Raw genomic sequence first — 12,544 nt, 5'->3', positions numbered from 1 at the left:
CTTGTCCTACTCAATAAATGCTGAAATCTTCATGCAAGAGCAAAAATGAACTTGAAATCAGAGAGCTCTGATCATTCAGATCATTGAAACCAAACCTTTTACTTAATGAATGTCGGAGATGATAAGCTGAGGAATTATGAGTAAGGTGACAGCTTTACTAGTGGAACTGGGATTGGGTAATGTAAGGGCCTGGTTGGCCAGAGGGAGCCATTTTGTTGTAGTAAACTTAGACTGACCCTATGCAGTGAATTTAGATTGACCCTGCCCTTCCCAGAGGAACTTACTTGCAAAGCCTAGATATAAGGGCTGGTCAGGCCAGGTGAAGACATCCAATCAGTGGGATGTGCATATATTTACTGAGGTGAGTTTAAATCCCATTGGCCACCTGTGTGTGGGCCGGGCTCAACCACCCCTATAAAGATTAGTTTGAATGGCTGAGGAGGAGGAGGAGGAGGAGAGTCCTCAGAGCCAGGAGAGCCATCAGAGCTGTCAGAGCAGTGAGAGCTGCCAGCAGCCCCGCCACCCAGATCCACGGCCTTGCTGAGCTGCCTTCCGGGAGCAGCAGCATTCTGAGGAGCAGCTTCATTCCGGGAGCGGCTTCCTTGATGTGAGGCCTCCTCAGTGAATGGCCTAGTCAGAAGCAGCATTGTCCGGGGAGAGGCCTTGTCTGGAGCAGACCTGTCAGGGAACGGCCTCGTCCAGGGTGGCCACATTGGGAGAGGCCTTGCCAGGGTTGTCGTCATCACCTTTTTGTAAGAGACAGCCCTTACCAGTTAGTTTGGTTTCTGATGCTTGGCGCGAAATAAAGCTTTGCTTGACCTTCGCTTTGTATCAGTCTCACTCCTTTGATCACGGACCCTAACAGATAGGAACATAAGTATATTAAAAATATTCTAGGCTAAAGGAATGATGGTGACTATGTCACATACAGTAAGCATTTCTGAAGCTGTGAAACTGCTTGTGAAACTTGAATATTTATTTGCATATGAAATATATACATGATGATTTGATATTTTGTCATTCTGTAGAAACGGAGATGAAAAGTGGTTTTCAGAAATTAAAAAAAAAAAAGAATTTTCTTCTTGTTATTGAACTTCATTTTCTGTAGGAAATTCATCTAAATCTTATTTGAAATAAATTATGTGATAAAAAAAATCCATGTAGATAATTTGGTTCTAAATCAAAGAAAAAAGGGTGCTCATACTTGCCCTGTGGGAGCTGCTGCACCCCCTCCCACCCGATCTCCCTTAACGTGTCATAGATAGGGACAAAGGGAGAGGGGGAAATTTTCATTTCTGTTGTCATGTTTATTGCATCACAGATACTTACAATGTGGAAAGACAAGATGAGAAAAGTAGCAGAGCTTATCCCCTTCTAGTAGAGCTGGGTTAGTTGAGCGACCTCAAAACTGCATTTGGAAGAAACTGCACATATCTGCTTGCTTTGTCATGTAGACCTGAAAAATGCCTTCCATTTCCATCCTGATGGAAAAGGAATAGGGCCAACTGAACTTTATCAAGATAGAAATTTTCCTTCAGCATAATTCTTGTGTGTGTGTGTATCTATATCTATATCTATCTATATATATTTTTTCATCTCAAAGTGAGAAAGGAAGTAATAAAAGAAAACACATTTTTTTGTGATATTAAAAGATATACTACCATCACCCATGAATAGAACATATTGTCTATAGGTATTTTGGAGAAAATTTTCCTAAGATAACAATTTAAGAAAGTATTTTTTATCATCAATAGAATGCAAATAATTAAGATCTTTATGTAAAAGAATTGAGATTCAAAAGAAGATCAGTAATTGTGTAATACCATCAAGGGGAGTTATTTCTAAAACATGAAGAAGGGGCACCTGGGTGGATCAGTTGGTTAAGTGGCTGCCTTCAGCTCGGGTCATGATCTTGGGGTCCTGGGATGGAGCCCTACATTTGGGCTTTCTGCTCAGTGGGAAGCCTGCTTCTCCCTTTCCCTCTGCCTGCTACTCTGCCTACTTGTACTCTCTATCTCTGTGTCAAATAAAAATAAATAAATAAATAAACTTAAAAAAAATAAAACATGAAGAAAATTTTCAAACGAAATGCAATAGAATTAAAAAAGGATAATTTCAACAGCTACAAAAATGAAGGGGAAAGTGGGGCACTTGGGTGGCACAGTGGGTTAAGCATCCAACTCTTGATTTTGGCTCAGGTTGCGATTTCTGGGGTGTGACATCAACCCTGCTTTCAAGCTCCACACTCTGCATGGAGTCCGCTTGAAACTCTCTCTCCCTTCCCTCTGTCCCTCCCACTTGTGCTCTCTTTCTCTCTAAAATAAATCAATAAATCTTTTTTTTTAAAAATGAAGGGCAGGAAAGGGAGAAAAAATGATAAGAAATGCAAACTGTAGCACATTTATGTGCGAGAAGAATCACATAAGTTACAACTTAGAAAAATTATTAAGAAAAAAAATGAATATTGTAGTGGCTTAAACTACAACTACATCACTAGTACCACATAGTAAAAGACAGTGTAGGAATATCTACAGGTTTGGAGAGAAAAAGAATGAGATTGATAAGTATTACTCTTAGTCCTATTGTCTTTCATTAATGCAAAAAATAAAAAGATACTTTCATATCAGCCTAATATTTACTACCCTCAAGTTCTCTTTGAGCAAATGTTTTACTTCATTATAAAATTTCATAACACCATAAGTGATTAATCTGTATAAAAACTTAAAGGTAAGTCAGAATGTAAATAATTGGTATATTTTGTTCTCAGCCTCAAGAGCCATCTGAATAGCACTTAGGAAGAAGAATGATCATCAAACCAGGAGTCCTACACTTTGATTTGCATGTCAGTCTACATTTTTTAATGGCCTGACTCTTGGTCAAATCAGCAAACAACTAGCATCTTGTATTCTTCATTTACCATATAAAACTGATAAGTAAAGTTATTAGTGTCACTTAAATATGAAATGATAAATTGAAATTGCATCTGAGAAATTGATTAGTGGCTAGGACACATGGGATAACTATTACTTAAGACATTAAACATCTACAACAGAAGTCCTATGACTATTTCCATATTCTTTTCTCAATGGCACTGTCTTCATGATGCTCTCTTCTTGACCATCTTCTAGAAGTAAGGAACCCACAGAGAAGACACTATGTTATTTAGAGAAACATAATTTATAAAGAATTCTTCCAGACTGCTAAAATCGAGGTTTAACTATACAAGATAGGCAGCTAACAAATGCACATTTAGTTGCCCAGATTCTATCCAAACTTAATGTATCCAAAATGTATTTTGTGAATAAGCCCAGCTAGACTTTTTACAATACATCACAGCAGCCTTTATCAAGAGCATAGTCTTCTTTCAACAACTTTCTTCCTGCTGTGCTTTATGACTGAATATTAACTCATTCATCATTTCTAAGTCATAGCCCATTTATGGTACACTGATCTCTTAAGTGCTACCGTAACTATTAAGACTTTTGTAATGACACTTCCATGTTGGAGGACAGTGAGTCTATGGGAGCAAATGCTCTTCCTTGGTGGGGAAGTAAAGCTAGAAAGATTCATGGGTAGGGGCTGCACATCAGAGCCTGGAGATGATGGCATGGTTTGGAGAGGACTGGGAGGCCTGGGCATCCATGGAAGTTCTGGGCTAAGAATAGAATACTGGTGAAAACATGACATAGACTGGGGAAGTTTTCTTTGAGTAAAGTGTTAGAATTCTTCCAGTCAGGAGAAGAGTCAGTTCTGAAGAGGTAACCACAATATGGTGATGACAGTTAATAATACAGAGAGTGGAGCATTCTTGCCACACATACAAACAGTAGTGAACTATAATATAAAGTGATGGTAATAATGTATTCATTATAATTCTACAATGTATATGCATATAAAATCATCACACTGTCCACCTCAATACATTTGTGAATGATTCCTCAATAAGGTTAAAAAAATACCAAAAACAAACAAACAAACAAATAAAAACCAGATCTCCTGAGGAGAGTGGCAATAGACTGGACCAAAATGAAACACCTGGACTTGCTTTCCAGTTAATTCTTTGAAGGCAAATCCAACCTCACACTCTACCCTGGGTCCCTTCAGTGCCTTGAATATGGTTTTAGGGTTGTATTGTTATATATTCTTTTCATATTTAACTTATGAAATAGAATGCATAAAGATACTTAGAGAGAGAGAGCTGTGGGCTGGGGTTGGGATAGAGAACTGGGCAGGAAATACCCCTGTAATCTCCATATGAATCAAAAACTAGAACACGGCCACCATCTCCACAGTCAACCATCCCGTCCTCACCACTCCCCTTCCTAAGAACTAACTATTCTCTTGACACTGACATGCAATCTCCTCCTTGTCTAGCAACTTTAGTCAGTATTTATCTTAGCTGGTACAGAGTTTTCTTCTGGATCAAAAAAAAACAAAAAACAAAAAACACCACAGTGAGTCTTTGTGAAGATTAAACAGGAGCACTTAGTGTATGACATGCAACCAACCCTCATTTAAAGATTTTCAAAAGAAAGTTTCGCTCAAATGCAAATGTTCTTTTTCAAATAACTTTTTAAAAATGTTCTAAATCAGGGAGACTTCAGTGGTTTAGTCCCTTAAGCGTCCAACTCCCGATTTCTATTCAGCTCATGATCTCAGGGTCCTGGGATCAAGCCCTGTATCAGTGGGGAGCCTGCTTGAGGTTTCTTTCTCTCTCCCTTTGCCTGTTTCCCTGCTAGTGCTCTTTTTCAGTCTTTCTCTAAAAATAAATCTTTATTTTTCTCTAAACCAAAAATAATACAAAATAATATGAAGCTTTATTAGTTTATAATTTTCCCAGAAATTTACCTATATACTTGGAAGTACTTTATAACTCATTGTCATTGTCTTAGAAACTACAATAAAGACAGTTTTTGAGCAGAGATGAAGACCATTAGTTACCATGAGGGCCAAGGATGTCTAAACTTCTGTCAGTTTATGGAGATCAGAGAAAAGATTAGGCCCTCAAGTTTGTTTTCATCGCAGAATTCCTTAAGTGCAGGAGAATATGGTCCCTGGTGCCCTGGAGGAATTTCTAATGACAAATTCCTAAATGGCATGCAACATTAATTGTGCCTTGCACACTGTTTATAATCCGGATCCAATCCTAGCTGCACTTTGTCAACTTAGATCTAAAGGAAATCAACCTGGTGAACTTCTGTTTGGGAAGGTAAATACAAACTTCTTAGAAAGAATAGTGCTCTAGGATAAGAGAAAGTAATTTATAATGCACTCTCTATAAAGTATTAATTAATCATGTGGGCTTGGGCATCTCTAGGGCTAATTTTAATGATGAAAATATAGATTGTGATTTGATTCCTTTGGATATAAAATTATTCCATTTGACTTCCAACTGTCGCTCTGAATATATGACTCATTGTGGGAATGTTGGTAGAGTGATGTCAGTTGTCTCTAAAACAATACCAGCTTTCTTTCTGTGAATGGCTGATGAATTATACTGAGTGAAATGTGAATTCAAGAAGCTGACATGAAATGCTCTGGACAGTAGGTGAATGACCAGAATTTCAGTGAAGAAAGGGGGACACCAGAAGGAAGAAGTAGGAATGGATCCACAAAAAGTGAAAGAACATGAGGTGAATTATTTCTCTTCCCTTCCCATTATCCTGCCTGACTGTGTGAGATCTGCTAAGTATATTTTGCCTCCAGTGTACAGCTAGCTGACTGACTTTCAGTTAAAGTTGAATACAGGCATCTTCTCTGAATCTTATAGACTAGCTTGTTTTGAGATTGAGGTGGTGATAAATTCAAAGTACTGCCCATTGAAAGTGCCATACAACATTCTAAGATACAGGCAGACAGCAATGGGGAGTGATGCTTAGGTGGATAAGAAATTTCAAATTAAAAAAAAAAAAATTAGAAGTTGTGGGGGGGAAGCTGATAAAGCATTGATTAAGAAAAAATGATTCACAGGTTGCTAGGAAAGTGATAAAGCCCAAAAGGAAAGGACAAATAAACTCCCTGCACTAACCCTATCATGAGTATTGATAACTCCTTCCTCAAAACAAACAAACAAACAAGCTCCAAGAATTCAAGAATTAAGTTAACCTAAGACCTTACTCAGGTCACCAAAAAAATCAAATGCACATATCTCAAAACTTGAGTCTCTGTTTATCTTATTTTTCTTTATCTTATCTCTGTTAATTTTGTTGCTTGCCCTTGTTTCTGGGAATAAGCCTTAGGACAATAATTTCAATTATGGGGTATTTTATTTACAGACCATTGAAATCATTGAAGCTTTTTTTTTAAATTATTTACAAATATTTGCTGACTATTGGTTAAATAATCGGTAACCTGTATTTAACAAGATATAGAACAAAGATAAAATAATTAGAAATATTTATAAAGTCCCTACAATGTACTGGTGACTTCCACATTTTATCCCACAACAGTCTCAGAAGATAGATGTACCCACCAATTATGTACATATCCATTGCCAATATGATGATCCGAAAAAAAAAAAAAAAACAGTACATGCCAAGCATTATACAGATCAGGGATACGTGGTGAGAACTGAGAGCTAAATTTGTGCAAATACTCTTAGTATTTCAAGACAGAATTTAAGACTTTTTCTGTGTCCTTTGGGAATTTAGGATCACAAAACTTAAGACTATATTAGGTTTAGTTTGGCATAAGTTAAAAATGGAAATATTGGGGTCAGTGAGGCACTTTTTTAAGTTATTAGAGTATCCAATACTTACTGAGTATACACTAAGTATCAAATTATTATGGTAAGTACATAACGTTTTGCTAAGTATATTAGTAAATGAGACATGTTGTTTAAGATTGTCAAACTTTACTAATTATGTCTATGGGTTTGGGCTAATTACTTATTTTCTCTATAACTCAGTTTCATTTTCTTAAATGAGCTTATTAGAAATATTTACTTCTCAGAATTATTGGGAGAATTTAAAAAGTTTATGTTATATATGTACAAATTATTCCATTAGACTTTAAACCTACTGATAGTGTAGTAAAGTAATGGACTGAGGCCATATGATGATTCATAGCAAACCTAGAATTTATTATGTACATTATGATCAAGGTTTTTCAAAATTTTGACAATAGCAGAAAGCCCAAAGTTTAAGCAAAATCTTAACTGAAACATATAAATTTTCAAGACTAGATTTATCCTTTTTAAGAAGGGGCCTCTAGAACAAGTGAACTCAAGTTCCTACAGTGAGGGGAGAACTACAGCAGGGAGTAAATGATTGCCTCTTTCTTCTAACCACTGCTCTTGCAGAGGGACTATTTGTGGCTGGAGAAGCGTATCCAAGGACATGACAACATTCAGTGCATTGTATTCTCTAAGAATAAATTCCATTCTCTAAAATAACAGAGATTTTTATTCTCTATTCTTACTCTTTGTAATTGGGCTACATATGCAGGAGAGAGGAACAGACTGAGATTGCAGTTTTGTTTGAATATTTTCTGCATTTTATAGACTAAGATAGTTTGTTGTAATTTATTATCTCATTTTGTCATCAGCATATCGATATTAGAATGGTTGAAATGGTTTAAGGATCACAATTTTGGAGGTTATCTGGCTTTGCAAGAAATAATTAGGTAATTGGAGGAAAGGGGACTTTAACATTAATTTCTTCTGTTCCAGGTATGGACTCAGGCTCTAGATTCAGAAAACTCTGATTTCAAATTCTGTTTTGCTAAATACTAGTTAGGTGATCTATATATACTTTATCAGGAAATTTTTAACTAATTGTTATATCCGTAAGGTATTACTACTACTCTTGTAAGTGCATCAAACTGATCTTAATAACATATTCATTTAGATAGTATTTTTTTTCAAAGTACTCATACATCTATTTCTAAATTTGAAACTCACAACTCTCTAATTTATTTAGGGAACAAACAATTTGCCTCTATTTTAGACAAACGTGTTGAGGGTAATGAAGTTTGGGGATCACACTGAAAATTGATGACTAAGTTGACAATAGAAATCAGAGGTCCTCTTGCACTCTAAAATTGAGAAGCTAGAGTTGCACCTCATGGTTCAGAGTGCTAAGCATCAACTCCTTGGTTTTGGCTTCAAGTAGTGATCTCAGGTTCTAGGATCAGGCTCTGTGCTCAGTGGGAATTCAGCTTGAGGATTCCCTCCCTCTCTCTTTTCCCCTCCCCTGCTCCTGCGCTCTTAAATAAATAAATAGATAAATAAATCTTTAATTAAATAATATTGAAAAGCTAGAAATATATGTGATGGTTCATACTTCATAAACCACAGAAATTTGCAGAACAGTGAAATGAAAAAAAAAAGGAAAAGAGTGAAATGAAGCATTATCTATGGACTGGAGTTTGGAGAAAATAAAAAATTGAACCACATATTTAGCATTATTGTTTTGCTACGAGGTTAAACCACATTTCATCAGTTGGAAAATTAATTTTTTATCAGATGAAGACAGAATGATGGGCTTTACCTACATATTCTGACAACTAATTTGTATAGGGGATTAATTTCAGGTTGTAGTAAAATTTTGTTTAATTTTGGGGACGGGGAAAAAGAAAAACAACTCAGGTAGCTGTTTATTTCTATGCACATGATTAAGATAATGTTTTTATTTCTGTCCATCCAAAGGAACAAGCAATTACTTTAAAAAATGACCAAACAAGTGTTTGAAATATTATTTTAAAAATAGGGGGTGCTTATTTATAGGTAAGAAGAAATTTTCATGGCATCATTGGAGGCATGAAACCTAAGTTTTCAATGATTCTCGCTATGCTAATACTAAATCTTAAAATTGTACGAAATAAATAAATTCATTTGTTTTAAGGCACCATTACAAAGGAATTTTATGTTTGGTGTGTGATACAATTAACCTCTAAAAGAAAGTGATAAGGGGAGAATTTAAAAAATAATTGATGAGAAACTATAGCAACAAGTTTAGGGCAGAAGATATATCACAACTTCTAAAGAAAGATGGTAAATATTAATGATGCCTTTTGAGTTCAAAATTTATAGAAAAACAATTGGATCATGGGTTACCAATTCAATGTTATTTTTTCATTAGCACTGAGAGTCTAAGTTACCAGAAGCTATGGTCAACCGCAACTAAATTGCCTGTATCTTCACATATCAAATCCTGTAGGTTTAATATAAATGGTGAATGATGAAGAGATTGAAGCTATCTTCATTTATTCTATGTATTTTCTACATGCTTTTTAATTTTTTTTAATTTTTTAAGATTTTCTTTTCTTTTCCTTTTTTTTTTTTTTTTTTAGATTTCTTTAAGTAATCTCTATACCCTACATGGGGCTCAAACTCACAAATCAAGATTAAGAGTTTCATGCTCCAGAATGCCAGCCAGGTGTCCCTGTATTTTCTACATACCTTTAATTAAAATCCCTTCTATTTAGAACTAGGAGATTAGGTTAGTGCCAATCTCGAAGTTACCTTCTTGCTCAAAATAATTTTAAGGCATTAAAATTTTATTCTCTACATGGAATCATATTTATGAGACTTCATTATTGACAGCCTCATTGATTAGGTAACACTAACACTTATACTCTTACGGTCAATAAAGCAAGGGTCATTTCTTAATTTTTTTTGAGTTTCTCAACCATTTTGTGGCAAAGTTCAGTCAGATTTTTTTTATTTTACAAACAAGATGATTTTTAAAAATATTTTATTTATTTATTTGACAGATAGAGATCAGAATTAGGCAGAGCGAGAGGAGGAAGCAGGCTCCCTGCCAAGCAGAGAGCCTGAAGCAGGGTTCGATCCCAGGACCCTGGGATCATGACCAGAGCTGAAGGCAGAGATTTTAACTCACTGAGGCACCCAGGCGCCCCAACCAAGATGATTTAAATTAAAAAAAAAAAAAAAATTTGTATCCAAAGTCACACATTGGTATAATTAGTAATGGAGGCTAGGTCCCAAGTGTTTGTCTTCATATAAGCATTTTCTTATACATTTTTTCTTTGAGTTATGAAGTTTCAATATTCTTTAAGGGTTTGGCAAAAGATATGCTTTGGATGAATATCGAAAATAAATTCAGACTATAATTTAGACTGATGGAAAGAAATTGACTTGTGAATTATGGTACACTGAGTCAGAGAAAAACCACAAAGGTAAACTGCCTTCAGTTCTTCTTTTTAGCTTTATTTTTTGTGAAGATTTTATTTATTTGGCAGAGAGAGAGAGCACAAGTAGGGTGAGAGACAGGCAGAGGTGGAGAGAGAAGCAGGCTCCTTATTGAGCAGAGAACACAACAGGTGATTAGATCCCAGGACCCTGAGACCAAAACCTGAGCTGAAGGCAGAGGCTTAACCCATTGAGCCACCCAGGTGCCTCATCATTTTAGTTTTAACTCTCTCTTTATTCTGTGGTTCATTTAAATATATGATGTATTGATATCTGATATAAAAATAAACATTTGATACAAAAGATCAGCATCCTACTGTCCTAAATCACTAAGGAAAGATAAACAAGCAATCAAAAAATTATTCAAACCAACTCAGAGGCCTCCTGCAGAGACTTTTTATCTTCCACTTTGTATATATATTTCTATTTTATAAATCTCTAGGTCATTTTCTACCTCAATCTGAAACTATTTTGGGGAAGCATATAAGTCCACTAGTGACCATTGTCAAGCTTAACATTTGCTTCGATATCATTTAACAGCTACTTTATTGACTTCTACTTGCCTCTTTAACAAATGTGTGTTTGGGGGTGCCTGGGTGGCTCAGTGTGTTAAGTCCTCTGCCTTTGGTTCCAGCCATGATCCCAGGGTCCTGGAATGGAGCCCCACATGGGGCTCTCTGTTCAGCAGGCAGCCTGCTTCCTCCTCTCTCTGTCTGCCTGCCTCTCTGCCTACTTGTGATCTGTCAAATAAATAAAATCTTAAAAAAAACAAAAACAAAAACAAAAACAAATGTGTGTTTGGAAGGACCCAGAAAAATGTCCTTTATAAAGACTTTGTTGTATATTTCTTTAGAATAGAAAACATTTGGCAACTAATAATAATTATTAAACTTTTTTTAATTTACTGATTGAATTCATTCATAAAACGTAATGTCAAGATCGAACATAATATCCTGAAAAACTGACTTGTGGAAATCTTCATGAGGCTAATCAGAAAAAAATTATATCATATCATATCATATCCATTAAATAGAGCTTCATGATGTCAGGGTCATCATCTATATTCTCCATGCACATGTTTGGCACTAACTTGTGCATTATGTCTTTTCAGGAGACTGTTAAACATTTTTATGGCACTGGATCATGGAAAACAAGAATAATGTCACTGTGTTTATTTTCATGGGACTTTCTCAAAATGAGAACATTGAAATCCTCTGCTTTGTATTATTTTTATTTTGCTACATTGCTATTTGGGTGGGAAACTTGCTTATAATAATTTCTATCACGTGCAGTCCACTAATGAACCAACCCATGTATTTCTTCCTTAATTGCCTCTCACTCTCCGACCTTTGCTACACCTCAACAGTGACACCTAAACTAATGGCTGATTTACTGGCAGAAAGGAAGACCATTTCCTACAGTAACTGCATGACACAGCTTTTTACCACACATTTATTTGGAGGCGTGGAGATCTTCATCCTCACAGGGATGGCCTATGACCGCTACGTGGCCATCTGTAAGCCCCTGCACTACACCGTCATCATGAGCAGAGAGAGGTGTCACGCAATCATCACAGCCTGCTGTACTGGGGCCTTAATCCACTCTGCCAGTCAGTTCCTCCTCACCATCTTCCTACCCTTCTGTGGCCCCAATGAGATAGATCACTACTTCTGTGACGTGTATCCTTTACTGAAGCTGGCCTGCACGGACACGGACAGAATTGGTCTTTTGGTCGTTGTTAATTCAGGACTGATTGCTCTGGTGACTTTTGTGATTTTGATGGTGTCCTATTTTCTGATATTATACACCCTTAGGGCTTACCCTGCAGAGAGCCGCTCCAAAGCTCTTTCCACTTGCAGTTCCCATGTCACAGTCGTGGTTCTGTTTTTTGTGCCTATTCTCTTCATTTACATTCGGCCCGCCACAACTTTCCCAGAAGACAAAGTGTTTGCTCTTTTCTACACCATCATTGCCCCCATGTTCAACCCTCTGATCTACACACTGAGAAACATGGAGATGAAGAATGCCATGAAGAAAATGTGGTATCATCATTTATTTTGGGGAGGGAAGTAACCTGTATTAAGAACATTCTAGAATTTCATTTTAGGGTTCTACCTTGAGCCTTAGAAGTAAGAAGAAATGATATACACAGAGTATATCATGATTGCAAAAGCCAGCCACAGTTGGAGCTCAGAATCTTTAGCATTTCCTCAGACCTCTCCTGACTGGATAAATTTATTATTTTCTAAAGACTTTTTTTCTTCTTTTTTACTGAAGTATTATTGACATATAGCATCTGTCCATTTCAGGTATACATCACAGTGATTCAACATTTTTATACACTTTGAAATTATCCTCACAAGAAGTCTAATTATCATATGTCACCATACA

At 36.2% G+C, this 12,544-nt stretch overlaps 1 protein-coding gene across 1 annotated transcript; it reads left to right on the top strand.

Moving 5' to 3' along the window:
• The first annotated feature begins 11,296 nt into the window (after window positions 1-11,296).
• On the top strand, window positions 11,297-12,226 carry LOC122913633 (olfactory receptor 4P4-like). The gene has a single exon (XM_044260286.1). The coding sequence runs from the start codon at window positions 11,297-11,299 to the stop codon at window positions 12,224-12,226; it is 930 nt and encodes a 309-aa protein (XP_044116221.1).
• Window positions 12,227-12,544: the final 318 nt, after the last annotated feature.

This window comes from Neovison vison, chromosome 7, assembly GCF_020171115.1.
Source record: "Neovison vison isolate M4711 chromosome 7, ASM_NN_V1, whole genome shotgun sequence".
Lineage (NCBI taxonomy): Eukaryota > Metazoa > Chordata > Mammalia > Carnivora > Mustelidae > Neogale > Neogale vison.
Note: the sequence above shows the minus strand (reverse complement) of the source record. Positions and strands in the feature narration are given on the sequence as shown.